At 44.1% G+C, this 22,569-nt stretch overlaps 1 protein-coding gene across 2 annotated transcripts; it reads right to left on the bottom strand.

Moving 5' to 3' along the window:
• Window positions 1-2,620: 2,620 nt before the first annotated feature.
• On the bottom strand, window positions 2,621-22,342 carry ttc12 (tetratricopeptide repeat domain 12). Of its 2 annotated transcripts, XM_064302432.1 has the most exons (21): window positions 22,103-22,342; window positions 21,453-21,619; window positions 21,155-21,185; window positions 20,148-20,225; window positions 19,549-19,670; window positions 18,912-18,971; window positions 18,101-18,172; window positions 17,165-17,225; window positions 15,769-15,957; window positions 13,233-13,302; window positions 12,693-12,781; window positions 12,085-12,253; window positions 11,041-11,133; window positions 9,468-9,531; window positions 9,188-9,322; window positions 8,869-8,961; window positions 7,947-8,015; window positions 5,772-5,873; window positions 5,343-5,442; window positions 3,958-4,213; window positions 2,621-3,103 (listed from the first exon to the last, which is right to left on the bottom strand). In XM_064302432.1, the coding sequence occupies exons 1-21, from the start codon at window positions 22,155-22,157 to the stop codon at window positions 3,034-3,036; spliced, it is 2,145 nt and encodes a 714-aa protein (XP_064158502.1). In that variant the 5' UTR covers window positions 22,158-22,342; the 3' UTR covers window positions 2,621-3,033. The 2 variants fall into 2 exon arrangements, with proteins under 2 accessions (XP_064158502.1, XP_064158503.1); XM_064302433.1 differs by lacking the exon at window positions 9,188-9,322.
• Window positions 22,343-22,569: the final 227 nt, after the last annotated feature.

Genomic DNA, 22,569 nt, shown 5'->3' with positions numbered 1-22,569 from the left:
TTTTGGTGCTTTTGAGTCCTTTCCTTCCCTGTATTTTCAGTGCTTGGCCCTTACAAGGTGGCTTCCTCTTCCTCCTCATCGCTGAAGATGAATTCCTCCCCTTTCAGAGGCTGAGGGATGAGCCATGGCGAATGGTTCCAAAATCTGATTTTCATCTTTGCCTGGTTTCCCTGCATTCCGTCAGGCTCCAATGGTGTACTGGTCGCAGGCGACTGGGAGGGAGACACCAGGGGAGTACCCTGCCCGTCATCTGTGAGTGAATGATCTGTATACTCGCCGATCCCAGGACTGCTGCCGTTAAGCTAAACTACGATCCGTCTCCCTCGCGTCCGACAGATGAACCGTGGACATCGACATGACATTTGTCAGTGGCTCCGGTCCAGCTGCCGTTGACGAGGGGGGGTGGGGGGGGGAAACAGCTTCTCGGTAATTAGAGGTCAACGCCGGGCCCAGCCCGCCCGCGGATGCCGCGGAATCTCTGTTTGGCGCTGGAAAATCCCATCCGTCTGGGGAAACGAGCCGGCTGACGCGTGAAGCCTTTGTGGAGTTTAGCCCGTCGCGGCCCTGCCTTTCATCCGCCGAGGGGAACCAATCTGCCCCCTGGGAGGCAGACTGGAGATCAGAGGGTAGATTATCTGAGAGTGTTTTTCTTCCACTGCCCCCCTGTCTCTGTGTGATCTTCCAGCAGCGGGGATACTGTGAAAAAGTGCCCTTCTATACCGTCTGAGAGCTTTCCATGTCTTCATCTTCGGCAGCGGCTTTTAAAAACGACAGAAAGAAAATGTCTCAAGGTCACACACACACACACACACACACACACACACATGCACACACACAGTAACAAGTGTTAGCTTTGGCATTTCCCAGAATTACACACCTGCTGATTTTTCCATCACGGTTTGAAAGGTGACTGACCGCTTCAGGTGGCAGCAGGGGATAATTATATAATTTTCTTATGTAATATAAGGTCCACAAAAGATCAAGGACAGTGCAGTGAAATAGTGTGCACAGCGAGACTTAGCTATAAACAGCCATAAAAAGCGCTATAAAAATTTTAAATATGGTTTTTAACAAAACATGCTATTGTTCTGGACACTAGGTTATCCAAGCAAATTGATATTACCACCCATATATATATATATATATATATACCGTATATATACCGTATATATACTGAATATACACAACTGCAATAAAGCAATTGTATTTCAGTCCTCTTCAGACTATAAAAATTTAAAATGGACACATGAATCCCTCTGCAGGAAGCTGCTGCTTTGTAAGGGCACAGACAGTGACAGCCATACTGAGAGCGCAGTCTCTCCCGCAATTCATTTATACACGGATTAGATTTCCCTGACACTAAAACAAGTATCCGCTACAGCCAAGACAGTCCAGGTGTCAATGCTTTCACTCAACATCTAGGGACCGCGGCTCTAAACGATGGGCTCTGTCACATTCTGAGGCTCTGTGCTGTTAACGCTTAAAACGCTGAACACGTCATACTGGTAACCGTGTTCAGTTTTTCCCTGTTAAGCGCTTTCTTATAGCATAAACTGAATTCAGCCGTCCTCGTTAAAATACTTTCTAAACAAGCCTTCAGTGGATTGGTGCATTTGTCTGGGAGTTGAGACCGGATATTACCTCAAGCTGTGACAAAATCACTGCCAGACCTCGCAGTGCTTTCCGTGCGTAAACCTGCAGGAAATTCATTCTCCCGTTATTTCTCTCGTTCTACCTTTCTTTCCTGGGCTAATCAAAGTGTGCGTCAGAATTCAAATTGAGTGTTTCATGATGTGTGGCCACATTCCTCAGCTTCAGACCAAACATCAAGGGACTATCTAAAGGCAGAAGGGCAGTCAAGCACATTTATGAACATACAGTACAGAGGACGTATTGGATTCTAATGCTTATTTAGAAAACATTGTCGATGGATCACTGGAAAAAGTACACACTATAAAAGACACTATAAAATGCATTAGCTTTCAGGACTAGGTTTTTTTCATGTTTCAAGTATTTTCTTAATTAGTTTTTTAAACCTTATTGAGCAACTCCAGGCCAGCTCATTATAAGGCCTAATAATTAGAAACAAATGTGTTGCTTGTGGTAAAATACAACAGGACTTTGAGCCGCTGTCTTCTAGTGGGTAACCGAGACAAAGATTAGAGGGATTGAGATACTGAGGGTAAAAATGCTAGGACGTGAATGAAAGCATCTGAATCCCGGATGAATCTGGACCTTCCGTCCCAGGCAGACATCCTCCAACAGAAGTTTATACAAGACCTAGGTACCAATTCAAATTCTCTCCAAAACATGTGCCACTACTCAGTTTACCGGGGGTCCAAACGCTTTTCTTTCACTTCTGTTATCTAATAATCACTTTTGAAAAGGAACCAATACATAAAAACGGGTTATTATCAACAAAAAATAAGTACCTGCCAAATTAAAGTAAAGCTATTTTGATGAACAGTTTTGTCTCAGTCTCACTTCCTGTATATTTATTTAGCCTCTCTTTCTGTGGCAGGTGTTAGATACATTATGTTACAAAACAATAACACAAAAAAATCGATACATCTCTTCCATCACTTATACAGCAGAAAGACAATAAGAAAGCATCGCAGGCACGGGTTTTGAGTTTATTGTCCAGGGTCGACAGTCAACAGAGAACGCCGCAGACGCATTTTAGAGGCTAAAGGAAGGAAGCGGCTCGCACGGGCGTCCGCACTGAAGAGGAGACCTCTGAAACCCCCTACGGATGAGGGGTATGCAGTGAGACCGTGATGAAGCATCAGCTCCAAAACCTGAGGACAAATGTGTGGAGAATCCGCAACTTAATGGAACCTCTAGGGGCCCCTTCACCTCCGATCTCTCTACACGTTTTTTACGCTTTAAACCTCAGAGGGACGTGTAATGACTGACAAGACCGCGGTCGCCGGAATTCACTGCAGAAAGCGAAGGCCGCAAGCACATTCAGCCGTCCCCCTTAGCATGCCACATCTTCCAGTAGTTTCCGAAGTCCTCGGGTCACTTCCTCCCTTAAGCTGTCCGTTGCAAACAGGAGTGAAGTATTTCCAGGCCATGAAGTTCTCTGAGTTTCACCATGTGTCTGAAATCAAAATAAAACAAAATAAAAGTTTAAACACAGCCTTAAGCATTAAAAATATTTACAGCCGGCTATGTTACACAGAGTGGCGCCATTCATAAATAAGCGAGCCACACTTTCTGTAATGCCTGATACTTTATATCTACTCTCCTGCATGACAAGGATGTACATTTGAAAGGAACATGATGTAGGACTTTCTGGAGGACGGCAACACTTCCAAGGCTTAACCCATAATCGCGGAGCATCTGCGAAAATCCAGCCTAAGCCGTCTGGGCCCGACGGGCGCGCCGCCACCTCACGCCTGATTGGCTCTCCTCATCCTCTGAAATGGACTGTAAACTCTTTATCAATGCCAATGCGGTGTCAAAAATGTCTTTTCACAATGGCTTCCTCAAGGCACTGGCTTGGAGAGGAAAGAGAATAAGATTTGGAACCGGCAAAATGTGAGGAGACGTGTGAGTGAAGACCATTTGTGTGTGTGTGTGTGTGTGTGTGTACGTATGTGTGTGTGTGTGTGTGTGTGTGTGTGTGTGTGACATACAAGAGTAGAAGTGCATGGATTATCCGTCAGAAAGCAGGTACACTGAGGGTAACTTAACACACTGGGGGCTTCATAGGCGTGTTATCAGTGCCCTTGAGTGTCATTTCTCATACAAAAACGGTGCTTTGTTATTAAGCCTAAAGAGCAAAAAGGTTTTGCGAGATTGCAAGCTGTGGATAACAGGTTGCCACTGAATTTGCAATAACTTGGATTTCTGCTGTGTGGGATGTGTACGGCTTTGAAAGAAAAAGCTAAATTCATAATGGGACAGAAGAAGCTCTTTCAGGACTCTGCCCTGTGTGAAAGGCGGAGGTACCTGGGCTCGGCCTCGCACAGCTTCCCCAGGGCAATGGCGGCGTTCTGCTGGGCGCTCCCGCTCTTCCGCCCGTTCCCAGCATTCCCAGCGCTCCCAGCGTCCCCGGCGGCGTGGCGCAGCAGCAGCAGGACCACGTCGGTCCCCAGGAGCGCGGCGGCCACTCCCGGGACGTCCAGGCAGTGTCCCAAACACAGCGCCGCATTCCCCGCCTCCACCTCCCCGGCCCCGCCCACCAGCCTCCTCAGAGTCCGCAGCCCTGCACGGTGTATTCACACACACACATACAAACACACACACAAACAAACATGCACACACAGACACGCACACACAGACAGATGCACACACAGACACAAACACACACACACACACACAAATGCAAGGAAACGAAAACACACACAGTCTTGGCTAAAGGTGACGTGATGCAGACGCTCTTTCTGGCCCAAGGTCTGAAGGATAAAAATCCAGTCCTCCGGTGAAAAGGACAGTGATTCAGTTCACGCACACTCTGGGTGGAAAAGAGATACACCACTTATCTCACCACAGGAGACGGGGACAGATTCAGCTCTGCCACTGGAAGACAAATAGCAGGTGTGCTTTAATCACTCTATATCAAGAGATAGAGGGAAGGAACTTTCCAGAAAACTGCTATTTTACCATTCTAGACAGCTACGAGGACACATTTGGGTTAGCCAATCAGAACATAGATAAAAGATAATCACTGTGTAAAGTAAATCACTGTGATCCGGTTGGAGATCTAAAAAATTGGGCAGCCTATATGTCTCTCTGATATTGTCATATAGGTTAGTCCTTCCCGTTTTTGAACAACGGAACCAGATGCGCGTTGGGTTTGTCTGATTGGCTGGCCCATGCACTGTGAAAGCTGGCTCCACCCAGTCCTGCTGTGGCTGTGTGATCTGCTACCAAAGCATCGCTCACTATCACTGATTGCATGGTCCCACATCACTGTGTGAACAGGGCTGAATGTGTATCAGTAGGTTCTCTGCTGTCAGACACAAGGAAACGGCTATGTGCAGAAAGATCTCATCATGAGCGACTGGATTTCTAATGTGGTAGGGTATACCCTGGGGTTGGTAAGCTGCTATGGTATACCCTGGGGTTGGTAAGGTGCTATGGTATACCATGGGGTTGCTAAGGTGCTAGGGAATGTCCTGGGGTTGCTAAGGTGCTAGGGAATGCCCTGGGGTTAATAGGGAGCTAGGGAATGCCCTGGGGTTGATAGGGAGCTAGGGTATGTCACGGGGTTGCTAAATTGCTATGGTATGTCCTGGGATTGCAAAGGTGCTGGGGAATCCTCTGGGGTTGCTAAGGTGCTAGGGAATCCTCTGGGGTTGCTAACGTGCTAGGGTATGTCCTGGGACACTGACCCTTGTCCAGGTTGACCAGTTCCTCCCGGGCCTGCTGGCTGGTTGCAGTGCACACTGCCAAGGTCTTTATGCAGTATCGAGTGGTGGTCTGCCCCGAGCCCTGAAACCACAAAGCAGAGCAGACTGAGCACTGAGAAAGAGACAGCGATGGGACAGCTATTGATTTAGACACATGCATTTAACTACAGGAAATGAGCAAGGTACAAGTTAATTAATCTAATGCCTTTAATTCAATGAGACCTTAATTAAATCAACCTCTGTCCTTGTCCTTTTCAAAACAAGCTTTTTTTTCTTCATAGAAAGAGTCTTCTGAACTACAAAATGGATTAGATCACAATGTACTGAAAACAAAATTAACAATTACATTTACTTCTAAAGAAGCTAAGAGGATTAACATTTGTTTGCTAACATAAGAAAAACTGAAACTACCTTTAGTAGTTTGAGTATTTTCTTCACTATCCCTCCCTTAACGGCATCTTGTGTTGCATCTTGGGACTGTGGGAGGACCATACTCAGAACACCTGTGCTCCGCTGCAGAGTGAACATAAGAACACATATAGTAACACCTCATTTTATATTAGGGCCTTGTGGGGCCGGGCCCCACCAGCAGATGGTGCTGTAGTGTAGGATACATGGTAAGAATCTCTGATCAATAAAACAGATTGAATGAAAAAATATACTCTTTCAATCAAGTAAAGTTGACTGTCACAATCTTAATGGTGCTGCTTGAAATTGTTTTCCTTGAGCAATACAATTTGTGTGTGTGTCTGTGTGTGTGTGTATGTGTGTCTGCTTATTGTCCCTCTAGATAAGAGCTCCAGCATATGTCAAATCTAATTTTCATGTTTAAATAACCAAATAGCGCACACACAAATAGCAGAGAACATAGCACTCTCAGTGAACTCCAGTGACACCAGGCCCGAAAGGTTAGTGGAAAACTCTCCAATTTCCATGGAAGGAAGATGTGAAAGGATCTGTCAACTTTGTCAAAACAGCTTTATGGCACAGAGAGGAATGTGCAAATTAAAAACTGCGAATGCAAACATGCTGAGTTATGAAAGTGATAAAGTTTGGAAAGGTCCTGATGACCATTAGTCAGTGACTATCTGCTTTTTCTCACCACTCAAGGCTTGGGAAAGTCTGTGGCCAACTTAGTTTTAATCGGATTGGGGAATGAGTTTGGGGATCCCCAGGGTTAGGGTCATTTACTGTGCTGCAATCTCATATCAACATAAAACACTTTCAACTTTAAAAATGCCAAGTCATTCATTAAAACTCGCAAAAATCTAGCCGTGTCATTAAAAGTACTGATATCAAAATCTGGCCAAGTTACAACAAACAATATTGGTTATCTTAGCCCACACAAATTAAACAAGGTCTATTCAAAAGTAATGCTAACCAATGTTTCCTAAATTATTTCATGTAACTGCGTCATCTCACCATCTGAAAGTGGTCAGTGCATGCATCACATGAGTGTGAATTGGCAATAATTTAATAGAAATAATCTGCAATTCAGCTGTTGCACTTTAAAAAATGTAAATAACTGCACTATGTTTCAACAATTGTCTGCATGCAGTGCTTTGCATGTATGAAAAGCACATCATCAATAAAATGTATTATTTATTTTTTCTTTTTTTATTTTGTTCACAAAAATTTTTTATTTTTATTATTTTACATTTTTAAATTAATTATATTATTTTACTTATTTCGCTAAACTTTATTTGACACACAAACATATAAAGTACATTAACAGAGCAAACGTGCGTCTGGATAAAATGACATGGCAGAGCTTTGTATGCACAACTTGGCATTTCTGTATGCTGAAAACATTTTTGTAGACACATCATTTCTTTGAGTAACTGATAATAATGCATTCAATAATGTACAAACCCTAAGATAATTACATCTAGAGAGAGACATGAGAGAGACATGCATACACACACACATGCAGACACACACATACACATTCTAGCTAAAAGGCTCGTTGCCGTTTCCACCCACTAATCAGAACTGCGAAGGTACGCGGCAGGAAAACGGCAGACGGAAGCTCACAGTGTTCTCTAATCAACGACGGCGGCATTTATCACATTTTAATCCACGTCATTAGGAAACGTGTTCCATCGTTTATTCTTCAAATCAGACACGGACAGTTGAACTGTGGAACCATTCTCTCAAATACACAGTCTGGCGACAGTTATAATTCAAATCAGCACATCTCACTGACAAACCTGGAGTAGAAAGATATTAATATCACAAGAAAGAGACTCTCCTCCTCATAGCCATAGATAAAACTCATAATGCATTTCTTGGTCAAAAACGACTGAAAATATTGCAGAAGGTCACACCATCCTTTACCCAAAATATTAGCTGGATGGCACTTTTATCAGTGGCATGACGGCAGACTAGTGCTCGGCAATATGGCCTAAAATTGACTGCATTCAATATGACTCCATTTTCTTAAACAAAAAATTGCCAGGGATAGCTAAATGGTGCAATGATGGGGAGCAAGCTTATAACTCTCTATATGTTATATTAGCATTGCTACGCATTCATCAGGAAATCAGCATTCATTCACCAGGAGTCTTTCTCTATAAAATGGCTCACAGTGATGATGTGTCCGTCGGGATGGTTGAGCAAGGCCAAGCACCGGCAGCTGATGGGAACAGCATAGTCCTGCAGGACAGAGAAACAGTAGGCCAGTATTCACCAACACATCTGATATTCACCTGCACATACACATCCACAGCCTTCAGACATATCAGTACATCCACATACAGTACATTCCAAATCCAGTATCCAACATCTGATATTCACCTACATATACACATCCACAGCCTTCTCAAAAACAACATCAGCACAATCCACACTCTAGAGTACATCTCCCAAAAGTCAAGTATCCACAGCACATCTGATATTCACCTGCACATACACATCCACAGCCTCCTCAAAAACGATATCAGCACAATCCACACTCTACAGTACATCTCCCAATAATAATCCAGTATTCATCAACACATCTGATATTCACCTGCACATACACATCCACAGCCTTCTCAAAAACAACATCAGCACAATCCACACTCTAGAGTACATCTCCCAAAAGTCAAGTATCCACAGCGCATCTGATAATCACCTACACATACACATCCACAGCCTCCTCAAAAACGATATCAGCACAATCCACACTCTACAGTACATCTCCCAATAATAATCCAGTATTCATCAACACATCTGATATTCACCTGCACATACACATTCACAGCCTTCTCAAAAACAACATCAGCACAATCCACACTCTAGAGTACATCTCCCAAAGTCAGTATCACGCATTGAATACTAAATCAAGCTCTCAAAACGATATCAGCACGACCCTCACGCCCAACAATCATTCGCTCCTGCTTAAACACTCAGGCAAAATCACCACCCGAGCCATTTCAGCCCACTCCTCGGTAATAAGATATTGATCTGGAGGTGCTCAGCGGCACGGCGGCTGCCTGCAGTCAGGAGCGCTACACCCCTGTCTCACCTGGACGGGCGGGAAGGGCCGGGCCGAGAGCTTTATCAGCAGGCCCAGCAGCGCGCCGAGGACGTCTCTGTATTCACCATGCGAACACCGCTCCTGGAAAACACCGCCGCACTTCACGCACTTTCAAACCGTCTCATTCTGCTGAACGTTCAAAAAATAAAGTTTGTAATTTACGCTAAATTCATTTTTGTGATGAGGAAACATTAAAACAATCTTTTTTTTATTGTAGAGGGAAGGCGTCGAATTTTGGCAAAGCTCTTGAAACTTGATTGTATTCAAACGGTAAATCAAACAATCGCTCTAAGTGCCCATAAATTACCATGGCAATAAGAAAGGCTTCCCAGCAGTCCTTGCACTGGGCAATCTCTCCGCAGATGAAGCTGTCAGAAGCCATACTGAACAAAACTGATATGAGCAAAGGCAGCAGACTGCGGTTGGCTGAAGTGATATTTCTCTGCAAGAAGAAAAGTAAAACACAGCGATGACGGAGTGTTGCCGTGGCAGCAGGACAGGGGTGCCTTTACGTGTCAGAGTGTCACAAGGATCTCAGCATTTATCGTCTCCTTTTCGATTCCCACTGGAGCACACACGCATCTTACCAGGTATCTTACAAACGGAGGAACAAATAATGCTGCAAAGTCTTCCCTCAACAGGGTGCGAAATCTGAAAAAGAAGAAAACACTCAATGAAAATTTAGGATGAAAAAGTTATCACTATCGTCCCAATGCTCTAATGCGAACATTCTGGGCTTTTTTGGTCTTTTATCCGTAAATGTCTGCTTTTTCGCAGAATTATGCTAAATAGCTGTTAGACATGCATATTCAGACCGTTATCAAATATCCTTATCTATAGATAATTTTAGCTCATTCTGTGCTTATGGAGAACAGTCACCCACTGGCGCTCCACCCTAATGAAAAATGCACAGACATATATAGGTTCGTTCTGAACTGAATGTTCTAGAACTAATCCACTAGAGTGGCTGCTTTACATAGAGACTGTCGTGTATAAAAATATCAGTCAAAGCCACCGAAGGGTCAGGACTCCATTACAGCTCACCCTGGCAGATTTCCAATGATGACATCAGATTGGTATCAGTACATCAAAAAAGTCTTAAGTGTATGGATCTCAGATTCCAACATGCATAGTGAATGGGCCTGACGTAACACACTGCAGAAACCTTTACCCACGTATGGATTTCCGCATCAAAGGAGAATTTCTCTATGGAGGAAATCAACGGAAGTTTCATATGACCATCCCTGTCACAGTCCGACTGAAACTAGTATAAAACCTGGACGTTTTTATCCGCACACATTTCTCTCTTAAACAGCACTGGATCCACTGAATTCCGAGTCCACTCTCCAACCGAAAGAATCATTTTGCTAACAGCAAGTTAACACTGCTGCAAACTGGGACAGCAGCTACGCCACCCCGCCAAGTCTTGCCTTGGTGCACACCTTCAATAAAAAATAAAATCGCTTTGAGCCCCGGCGGCTACTTCACAACATTCTTAAAATTTTAGTGGAGAGCCTCCTGGGACTCCTCCAGGGACCCCAGTCCGGGCTCCCAGTCCAGGGAAATTGTTGCTATGCTTGTTGTGTTGCTATGCCTGATAAACTCTGGGTCTGCTTCAGCAGAAGCATTGTGAAAGAGTTGGCGCCCGTCCAAAACGAACCCTTAAATAGTCACTGCTGGACTCTCAAACAATGACAAAACAGACAGCAGAATAGACAGCGCATTGAAATGGATGAAAAAATCAAAGGCTCAATTCTTTACGCCATTAATTGTGCAAGCAACAAAGCCATTACGAGTTACAAGACTCCGTTTGTGCTCGGGCCAGAATTTTTTCCCAATGAGCTCAGCAGTCATTTCTCAACAGAAGCCTCATTGTCACTGTCCTCTCTGCCTGAGTTCCTGCGTCTCTGGCGTTAGGAGCAGGCTGCATCTGCTGCGCTTCCTGTCTGACGGTACGAGTCGCCAGAGTCTCAGCGCTGCCCCTACAGGCCGCGCGCGTGAAGCGAACGGCAGGGCTTTTCCACCGACGCGGAGCCGGGTCCCGAACCGAATCGCAAACCGTCCCATTAAAAACACTTCCATTTATAAAGGTGGCACGGCACGGTGCGCCCGCCGCGGTCACGTTCGGGCGTGGCCGGAGGGGCGACAGCGCGCACTTACCGCTCTTCCGCCGCCAGCGCTCCCAGAACAGACAGCGCGCGTTCCGCGGATGGGTCCTCGTCACACAGGCACTTCATGAGGCTCTTCACCAGCCTGGACATCAGCAGACACGCGGAGAACATATGAGACATGAGCAGTGCTCCGCGTCAGATTCAACATCGCAATGTCAGATCCTTATATTAGAGACAGTGCAATACTGGCACGTCCACTGCAACAGCATTCCTAAATTATGAAACATCTGAAGACACAGCAAAGCAAACTGCACTACATGTCTCCTAGTATTCAAGGCAAGACTCCTACTGGCTGCATCAATGTGTCAATGGTCGGTTTTATGAGATCCGAACTCAGAATCTGGCCTCCAGCTGTATCATGGATTTGTGATGTAGTGCTCAATATGAGAGAGGGATTTGTGATGTAGTGCTCAATATGAGAGAGATTCATGATGTAGTGCTCAATATGAGAGGGGTTCATGATGTAGTGCTCAATATGAGACAGGGATTTGTGATGTAGTACTCAATATGAAAGGGATTCATGATGTAGTACTCAATATGAGAGGGATTCATGATGTAGTGCTCAGTATGAGAGGGGTTCATGATGTAGTGCCCAATATGAGAGAGGGATTCATGATGTGGTACTCAATATAAGTGGTATTTATGATGTAATACTCAATATGGGAGAGAGATTCATGATGTGGTACTCAGTACAGGAAGGGGATTCATAATGAGATACTCAATAGGGAAAAGAGATGATTGACTGTGTATTTAATATGCGGTAGGAACCACTGGTCTGTTACTCAATATGTGAAGATTTACAGGGTTCCTTTACTGTAAGTTGGCACAAGATGTACAGTAATTATCATACACTGTACGGTGCCCTTGTGAATGTCAACAATTATTAGCAAGAGCCTGTATGCAGTACACACGAAGTTAGGTGTGACATGCTATTTGTTCCAACTTATCGAAGTCGTATAAGACCGAGCAGCTGACACTATCAAATGCAAAGCAGTTTGATTATCATAGGCTGGCTCAACAGGAGAGCTCTTACACGTGCAGATCCGGCAGGCCAATGAGCAAGCGGCGGCCATGTTGGTCCTGTGTGAACACGCAGAGCAGCTCCAGGCACTGGCTCCGCACTCCAGCGCCCCCCGATGCCAGCAGCTGCACCACGCACTCCTGCTCCAGAGAGCCCTGCAGCAACAGCCGCTGGTTCTCCTCTGAAACGGAGAGCGCGGGAGGAGTTTTAATGCGAAAATCTGACTAAATATGCACAGATCTGTGGGTCCTATGTTCAGCGTGCTCAGAAGAGGATGTAGGGATGTGTAGGCTATCTTTTATAATATTTGTTTTACAATGTTTCAAATGTTATACTTTAAGTAACTGTTCAAAAAAAAAACTATAATATACTGAAGACAAATGAAATTAGAAATGTTGTACAATGCATGATATGATTGTTTCATGCTGGTTTTGAACTAAGTACATTTTTTTTTAAAATAGCATTTACATCATAAGATCTGCACGTTCACATCATAAGGTCTGAGCGTTGCTATGGAGAAGCTCTTTAAAGACCCGTCACTGCGATGTGACAGTGGGTCTCTGGTGAGAGTGGGCACGGCTGAGGTTGGGGGGCGTGGCGAGGGCGTAGGGTTCACTTGCCGTTTGCCCTGCAGACTGCGCTCCACAGCTTCAGCACAGAGACGCACAGCTCTTCAGAAAGCGCCGCCGCTGAGCTCCGGCACAGGCACCTGAGGACGGGAGGGTTTCGTGTCTTATTTAAAGAGACAGCACCACCGCCATGGAGGCCAGACTCCTGCTTTGCCAGCCCTGCTAGCGTAAGCTTCCAACAACACAAACTAAACACTGACGCCCTCAAGCCTCAGCAGTGCTACTGCATCACTGCAGGGCCTGGTCTAAAAGCAAGAAATGCATTTCAACCATCTCTACAGTGACATTGTGTTTCCAGAGACTGTACATATGGATAGATCAATTTTATGGCATTCACTCACAATTACAAACATACACGTTTGTCATTTTGAATGAATGCTATATGACCCATTAACAGATGTCAATGTTGACCGTACAGCCTCTATTGCCCACACGCGCTCCCAACAGCAGCATGATTTTGACGGGAAGCTTTGTGCGTGTCTATTCTCTGGCTCGTTCTGGCTGCCAGGACCTTCTCGCTGGCCTCCTTACCTCCTCACAGCGTCATTGCCACTGATGACACCGAAGCCGTCGTTCAACCTAAAGAGCGTCTGGCCAGTGCCTGCCAAAGGAAGAGAGAGAGACGGCATCAGGGCCCAGAGAGGTCTTTCCCTCTGCCCCGAGAGCCAGCCAGCTCCAGAAAAGCAGCGCCCTCTCGCCGGGGTCGGGGTCGGAGGGCGGCGGGGCGGCGGGACCCAGCGGAGAGGGAGCCGTTCTCGGCTCGGCCGCGAGCGCGCGAGAGAGGTCATTCTGCAATGTCACGGCGCTTCGTCACAGTCTTTCCCAGCAGACACAAAGTTGGCACGGCTGCCAGCACAGCCCTGACATATCCAGGAGAGAAGGCTCTACCCGTCTTGTTTGTTCCATCTCAAAGCAGATAATCCGGTTTTTTTTTGTTGTCCAATATGCTGTCATACTTGAAATACAGTATATGCTTTTTCCTTTAATACACATTTTTTTCTACTCAAAACAAAGATAACATTTCCTATTGCGCAACAGTGAGGAGCCACAGTAAGGAAGAAATCTTGGCAGTGTCAACAACGCGGAGAGCCTTTGGGACTTGTCCAGTGGGTGATGAACAGTGTGCAAATAAATATGAAAGGCTGCTTGTCTGCCTCTCCCGCCTGTCTGCTCTGGTGGGATTTTTTGGAGTGAGCGAGCAGCGCTCACCGTGACCAGCCAATGAACCGCAGCGGGGATCCCCGAAGCCCGCTGCCTAATGGGTTCTGACAGCGAGCTCTGAGGAAGGCGGGGTCCCACAGAGAGGGGCCCCTGAGCGGCCCCTGGAAGGCTGTGCACCTGAGCGCACCATGCAGCATACGGCTGGCGGGCCCTTTGACCGTGAACACAATCTGTACGGAATGAAAATCCAAATCGGACTGCTGCGTCTTTGGCACTGCCACAAATGTGCCCTTGCGAGAGAACTGCGCCCGGGCTTCCTGAACTTAAATGGCAGCTACCGAAATGACGGTGAATGAAATGACGAGTATTGAAATAACGAATGTCGTGACACGGGTTGAAATGACAGATACTTGAATTGCCAGAGACTGAAATCGGGATTGAAATAGACTGACAGACTGACAGATAATTCAAAAAGATGTCAGTACCTAAAATGACAGGAACTGAAACAAATGGCACAGATTGATTCCCCAATAGGATGCTATTTTGGTGGCCTTTCGCCATTAGGTGGTGCTTTAAATAAAAACGCTCACTTAGCTGCAAGCAAACAGTGACACGAAATGGGTCTAACCGGCACCAGGAGACTCTAGAAAAACAGTAGCCAGACCACATTTAGTTTGCCTTCCTCTTGCCACAGAGGACCAACAGTGCCCCCTTCTGTGCAACCGAAGCAATGCAGCCCCTCACTGACACAATGAAGCAGCTTAAGAGGATAACTGATTGCTTAAATAACTTACTGGAAAACTTGTTTTAAACATGTATTTCACTGCCAATGGCACCAGTTAGCACCAAGCCACGGTAATGTGCGTTTAATTCTAACTAAACGCACGTGAATTTACTATCGAAAATTAAGTTACTGATCAATTCTAAAATCATATCTGCAAACTGAATATTTTTACTACCAATGTATTTGTTAGTGAAATATTCAGCTAGCAGATTCAGAATGAATCAGCAACGTAATTAACGTGTTTCCATAACTAACAGCTCGACCATTGCAACAATTTGTTCCCAGAAAATTGTTGCCCAGTTTTCCCAGTAGACCCTGTTTCTGTAGAGGTTATGTGTCTTTCCATGTAATTAGATGGACTGCTCAGTTTCTGTTTCTGTTTCTGTCCTGATTTTTCCATAAAGGTAATCTTTAGCCATTGCATAACCATGAGACCTTGCATTTCTTATAAGAGATTGAAAGGTACCGATAAGCTAGAATTTGACATTTTCCCCATCTGTCATATATTTAAAAGCCAGTAATTGATGTATCATCATAATCATGAAACATTGCATTTCTTATAAGAGATTGAAAGGTACCGATAAGCCAGAATTGGTCATTTTTCCCATCTGTCGCATATGTAAAAGCCAGTAATTAATGTATCATCTTTTTTTTTTCTTTTCTTTCTTTCTTTTCCCTTTATTGTAATTAATTTGGCATCGGTGAACACATGTAAGCTCTTTCTCCCTCATACACGCTGTGATCGACTGACAAAGTCCTTTGTTGGCGATATAAAGAATCTGAAAGGTGTTGTGGTCATTTAATTATACGTTTTGCACATTGGGTACTTACTGTACTCTTCCTAGATTTAGGTATCCAGAGAGCCTTAATCATCAATAGGTTAGTTATAAGTCATTTGTAATACCTCATCAAATGAAATATGATGAGGTATTATTCAATTTAATATCTAATTATGTTTAATGCTAACGTTTAATGTTTAAGTCTTATTTAATTTCAGTCCAGTTCATCCATAACTCGCATGTCAGTAACCGCAGTAGTGTCAATCTATCCGCACAGTCAATAAGAGCAGTGCTATCTGTCTGTACTCAGTCAGTAATAGCGGTGGTATCTGTCTGTACTCACAGTCGGTTATGGCCTGAGAGAGCAGCTCTAGGCCTCCGCAGTAGTACATGATCATCTGCTCTGGTTTCTTTAGCTTTTCCAGCAGGAGGTGCACAGTCAAAGCCTCTTCTTTCCCCTTCTCAAACTCATCCCGCGATCTCTTCTCCTGCACCTCTTTCTTTTCCTCCAGATCCACCTGGGTCAGGTACTCTAAAAAAAAATTAAGAAAACAGAAGAGATGGGATGAGATTGTATTCAACATCAGGGGTATATTTCATAGGTAACGATCAATTCCAAGCTTTTTAGGTTCAGAAAACGCTTATACTGAAGGAGTATTATAATACAAAATCAAAAAAATAATTCAACCTTTTCAACTAAAGGCCTAAAATAGAAGCCCTTCATCCACTACAGACCCTGACAAAATTTCACAGGCTCTTAACCTCCGCAGACTAGCAGACATGTAATTTTACTCTTCATTGAAGCAAAAATCCAAAATGGGGCTTTTTTTGATGGTGTAACAGTGTCAGAGCTATAATTACGGAGACGTACGGTCGTCCTGAAGACAACGTAAGATAAAGTAATGCCGTGGCCTTTTCGTCGATGTGAGACTAATTTCGACACGATGGCTCCAAGGGAACAGTGTTTTAGCCGTCATTAATGATTTATTTTTGGCATGACAGGTTGCTCCAACCCTCTCAGCAATCAGTCGCCAAAGAATCACATCTGTAAATTTTAAAGAAAGTGCTCACCTATACACAGTCACTGATGATTCGAAGGTCTCAACTCGATGTGAGATTTTAAACTGCCTCTGTGATGTAGCTGTTTCGGCAGTCGTTCAGTCATGTCATGTTCACAGAAGCGCATATAACCAAGAAAGAGGGTGCACCTTTTCTTTCATTTTTTAAGAGAAATGCACATTTCTTTTTCCCCTCAAGAAACTGGTCTTGTAACCTAAAGGTCGCAGGTTCGATTCCCTGGTAGGACACCGCCGTTGTCCCCTTGAGCAAGGTACTTAACGTGCATTGCTTCAGTATATATACAGCTGTATAAACGGATGCAATGAAAATGTAAAATGTTGTGTAAGCCACTCTGTATACGAGCATCTGTTAAATGCCTGAAATGTAATGTAAACACTGAGTGCAAGTTTTACACCAATTAGTTTCATAACACAAAGTGTGACAAGATGAGAAGCATTCATTTGCACAGCCCAGAGAAATCCTTGCTTAACTTACCAGGGTGATGTTCAGCAAACAAACAATAAATTCTGTCAATGTTGTGTTGTAATCGTGAGCACAAAGACCATAACAAACACTCAAAGTGTCATAACCTAATTAAACAGACATGGCCTCTAATAAACCCTTGTTCCTGGCATACAGTAACATCCATGGCTGAGATTTTGGGAGTGTAGAGGTCGTACGTTTTACCAAGGCAGCTCGGCCAGGCTCAATGTCCAAAATCCTTTGATAGCATCCTCGTGCCTGAGAAGGTTCAACATCAAAATTGTTATTATTCTATTAGTCCAACAGCAGAGTGCAACACATGAGAAGATACACAACACCAACCTTCTTTCCAAATGAAAAGCTACTTCCCACGCATGCTAGTCAATGCACAATGCAAGTGGAAGACCAAAGCAGCATCTATAGGAAAGTTAAAAGTATACATACCATAGCCATTTTAGAAATGGAGAAAGAGAATAATCTTATGTTGTGTCAAATTATATGAACTTGCACATATGACCAATGTTTTTTTTTTTTTTTTTCTTCAATATGTACACCCAGAAAGAACCATCTCTCCCTGTAAGGTTTTGCTTTAAGCTTCTATGTTGGGGAAATGTTGGCCATTATAGGAACACTGAACATCTAGTAATGGACTGAACTTTTAATCAGAGCAAGCACTGGGAAAATATTTAAAGTATCCTGACAGCAGATCTAACTAATTCATGAATGAAATAAAATGCACTGCATATGGAAAACAATCATTGTAAACTGGTTGGAAAGGATCACATCCTAACACTGGATTACATGCCAATAACACTTGTCAAAGCCAATACCTCCAGTGGCTGTTTTGCATTTTAATGGGCACAAATGAAAGGCCTAAACTTGTTAGCCATGTCACTGTTCTATCTGGTCTGGCCTGCTGTATAACTGCAAGTACAGGCACTTGTGTGCAAGCAAACAAGTGACTTCAGGGTGGCCTCATATTAGCATTTTGCTCTCATATGCGCAGCAAAAACAGTAGCTCACCATTAGTGGAGAAAGTCAGGGTGTATCTGCTTTGTATTTACGTAGCGTGTCAGAGTGAAGAGCAGCTCTCTGCAGACTGCCCATTCTGACAGGATTGAAAGGAGCCTCACCTCCGTGTAGTTCTTCAGGGCCTGGTGGGCTCTGCCCATGTGAATCAGCGCCTTGACGCACTTCTCGTCGCACTGCGGGTGACAGGACAGTGGCAGAGCTTGGGGAAAAACACAGGACTTTTAAATCGTTTAGCGGGTCGGCCCACGCTCCTGTCATGTGAAAATTGGCTCAGAGTGAAACGAGGCGGCAGTGCGTTCTGTCACTCAAACCGCGGCGGCTCCTCCCCTTCGCGCGTCTCTCACCTCACAGCCCACAAAGGGAAAACGGCCGTGCTACGCGGACACTCGATTCGCACGTCTGATCTGAGAATTAAGCCTCGCATTCGACAGGACGCCTTAATAGAAAATATATATGTAATTCACTGAAGAATATAGACATGCTGCGCAGAGAAACTCACAAATGTGGAAATCATTATCTCTGACTCGGAAACTCATTTTCAGTTTTTATATTATTATTATTATTATTATTATTTATATTATTTATAAAAATGGGACTTCAGATTGTACAGAAGCTGAATTAACGCAAAGTAGGCCAGAGAAAACCCAATATGATAGATCCCCCCCACCCTTTCACTCCAAGTGTTCGAGAGTTCATCGAAAGAAACTGGCCGTGGGGATACCGCACAGGCGTCGGTTTCAAAGGAATAAGCGTAGCCCCAACCCAATTTCCTCCCCGCGTTGGGCGGTGCGGCCCAGCGCACGCTGACCCTACGCGGCCCGCCCCGGGCCCAGAACGCGGCTCCACTGTTTCGGATGACATGTTGAGGAATGAGGGTGTGAGTCCCTGACCCCGCACTGTCTGAGGACTTACCCTCAGCGCCCAATCACAGTCACTGATGGCCTCCTTGAACTTCTGCAGCTTGATATAGGCCTACAAAAGAAACAAGGATGCAAAGTCTGTACATGAAGGCTAGCTGCAACAATTTAATCATTATTATTATTTTTAAAATATTATTATTTCATAAATATTGCTGTTTGTTTCCAGCTAAGAATGTTAAAATAATGTTAAAACTGAGGAAGAAGCAAAAGCGGTCACATATATACGCCAAATCATAAGACTAGTTAGCTGCTCTGATACATATTTGCATAATAATCTCTGATGGTGTATTGTTTTCCTTTCATAATTTTCCCTGTGTGTCAAACAGATTTTGCAGTAGTTGTAGCAGTACTAGTAGTAGCATCATAATTAAGTGTTTTTACTGTTGAAAAACAAAAATGTCTGCAGCACCAAACCCAAAATGCTCACATGGCAGACAGCAACTTGCTAGTTAACAGCGACTGTCAATTTGTGATGATTCGTCATGTGGTGTAGGCACTTTGAAATCCAGTCAAAATAACCGAGTTTATTAAATCACAAATAATTCACTAATAGATCGGACTGTGTTTTGAAAGCCTGTGTATTGGACTGACGAGCCACTGTCAGAGGGAGGTGTGCGTGACAGCGCCACCTGTGCCCGGTTGGTGTAGAGCGCTGGCATGTCGCGCAGCTTCTGCAGCCCCTCTGTGTAATGCAGGACGGCCGCCTCGTAGTCGCCACGAGCGAAGGCCTCGTTCCCTTTCGCTTTTAGCTCTGGAAACGTAAAAACAAGCAGAGAACGCCGAAAACTTCACCACGGCGACCAAACAGCACATTTACACACAAATACCTTTCTCGTGTGATATATATTTTTTTAAACGCATAAAAATACTTTATCTCTAAGCCCGCGCTCTGTTTTGAAGCGTGTGCTGCGAGCCGCTGTGTATTTTTGTTCACACTGCAGCCCAACAGCTGAGCTGCAGCCACTGCACCGGGGGATTTCAGGCTTCAGCTGCCCAGAGTCACTCGGGCATGACAAGGACAATCCTAAGCCCTCCCTGGATGATTCGGTGGGCAAATGCACAATGCCCCCACAGGGCTGCCAGTCACAAACATCACCGCCAGGATCTGAGGCTAGACCGTGAACACCATTCCAGTGGCACTAATACATCAGAAAACCAGCGCTTTGGTAGCACGAGGCAAATGGCAGCTTTTATTCAATGTTTTTTTTCGCTCACACACTCCACGTACCGTACGCAAGTTCTTCATTTTTCTTCCTCCTCTCCGCTCTGTCTTCCGCATCCTTTTCTAAAATCCTCATGAAATCCTCTGTGGAAAAAACACGGGAGACCTGAGGAGTCCTCTCACGGCTCTTTGACATTGGTGGAACGCTGACAGCTTTTACATTTCAAATTCTGAAAATATTTCTGGGTCAACAGCTGTACATGGCTGTGTAATTTGAGTTGTTAAACCAATTATAGCCTGAAAGACACAGGCCTGGTTTTAATGAACCTTCGTCCTTTAGAATGCAGGCAAATACACTAGATTTATTTCCCTTTACAAACTGTTTGTTGAGTTACTTTTGGTGATTGCTTATCTTACCAAAACAAATGGACACTTGAATTTATTTAGAAATATTAACTCATAACTCAATTTTACTATGAGCTTGGTGAGCAGATGCCCTTATCCAGAATGACGTACACAACTCCCATTTTTATATGTGTACAGCTGGATATACAGCATGCTGAACAGATCCAGGTCAAACGCCTCGTTTAAGGGCACAATGACAGCTGTGATATGAGTCAGCCCGCGCTGAGATTCAAACTCTAACCGTTACACTACACTATCGGCCAGTTACTAGGACAAAAGTTAGAGCCTGGGACAATTCCAGCTGCAGCAGCATTGCATTGAAAAGCTTGCTGAAGGACAATCGGCTTTCTGTTGAACAGGGAGAGATTACTGAAGTATGTGCATAATCGCATAATGAATACATAAGAATATGGCTCAATGTATGTTTGGGTGTAATTTCAAAAAGAATTATATCCCACTCTCGGTTTAATAATTCCAAGTGTAATGTAATAGCCGTACTATAAAGCCCGTGTACATGTAGCTGCAGCTAAAACATTCAACTTGGGAACATTAATCCATATATAGGATATCTTTCGTTTGATGATTCATTTGTTGAACAGCACAAGTTCTGTCTTTTGGATACACATATTACATTCTTTAAAACAAAACATTACATGTTCCAAACTTACCAGAACTAATCTCAGAGTCATTTTTCAAATCCTAAAAAATAATGAAACACTGGATGTTAATAACATGACAAACCGTACCATAGATATTTGATAAAACGCATGCCAACTTGGAGCAGTAAGACCCAGAAAATATAATACTTGGAATGAAATGTATATATAAATTCGTGGGTGAATGATAAGGTGTATTCGAGGAGTGATGCGAAAGTTGTTGTCTTTGTAAAATTCCTGTTGTAGGCCTACCGGCGTGTTTTAGGTCGGACTGGAAGGGGGGTGGATCATGAGTTATATGGCTTGTTACCGTGGGTGGTGTCGCTTGCTGCGACGTCTTGGTGTTTATTACTGTCCTATTGAGTCGGGTCCTGCACGGTTCTTCTTGCTTCCAAGAGGCTATCAGGCGGTCTGCATTCTCTATGGCTTTCCTCTGACAACACTCACTGGAGGAGTTCAGCTCCTCCACCAAAGTGCCTTTAATGGGGATAAGCGAAGAGTCAGCTAGAGGACTGACTGTTGAAGCTAAACTACGTGGTACATACTAGCCACATGTTAGCTAATGTTAGTTACATGTCGAGAACGGCTCTCAAAGCTTTAGTCTACGGTAATTAATTTAAACTGACCTGTAGCTAGCTAGACTAGATAGCTAATTTCATGACGCAGTCGTTTAGCTGCGGGAACGCTGAAAATACATAGCTAACGCTATAATATTCATGCGGGTCTAGAATATAAACCATCACTTATTTGGCTTAGTTGTTCACACACGTGTTGTAGCCTACTACACATATTTCGCGAAGACAAGCTAACGTCAGCTAAAAGACTAGTCTCAATGTTCACTTCTGACAACTGAAATTGACGAATGAGAAAGTGCAACGTCTAATGAATATTAGCTGGCGTTAACGCGAACTACAGCCAGCTCGGCGAGTAGACTAGCGAATTTGACAGAATGGCACTTACTTATCTCATCAACATTCTTGAGAAACTTTTCAAGATCTCCCTCCTGTTTTGACATGTTAGTCCTAATTCTCACGTAGAGGGAAAAGCTTGTTAAGATCGGGAACAAATTATAATATTGATAAGTAGGCTAGCTCAAACTGTTACAAGAAAACGTCGGGGTCTGTTCGCGTTCAATCGTATTCAACCTAGCACTTTGTTTCTTAACCACAGAACCTGTCACCAAGGTAACGGCGGTACCATCCTGGAAACTACAGGCAAAGATGTACCACTCAGAATTACCCAGAGGGGGCACTCGAAGCGCAGTTAAGGGCAAAATGAATGTTTTTTTTGTTTTTTGTTTTTTTACAAAATCACAAATCGTTATAATTTAAAGAAATCTGGGTTACATATTTTATCATTCAACACTTGATGTTATCATTAACATCAAGTGTATCAGTTTATTTAAAAATAATAATAAGTGTGCCATA

Source organism: Anguilla rostrata, chromosome 12 (genome assembly GCF_018555375.3).
Source record: "Anguilla rostrata isolate EN2019 chromosome 12, ASM1855537v3, whole genome shotgun sequence".
Classification (NCBI taxonomy): domain Eukaryota; kingdom Metazoa; phylum Chordata; class Actinopteri; order Anguilliformes; family Anguillidae; genus Anguilla; species Anguilla rostrata.
The sequence above is the reverse complement of the archived record's forward strand: the minus strand, read 5'-3'. Positions and strand labels throughout refer to the sequence as shown.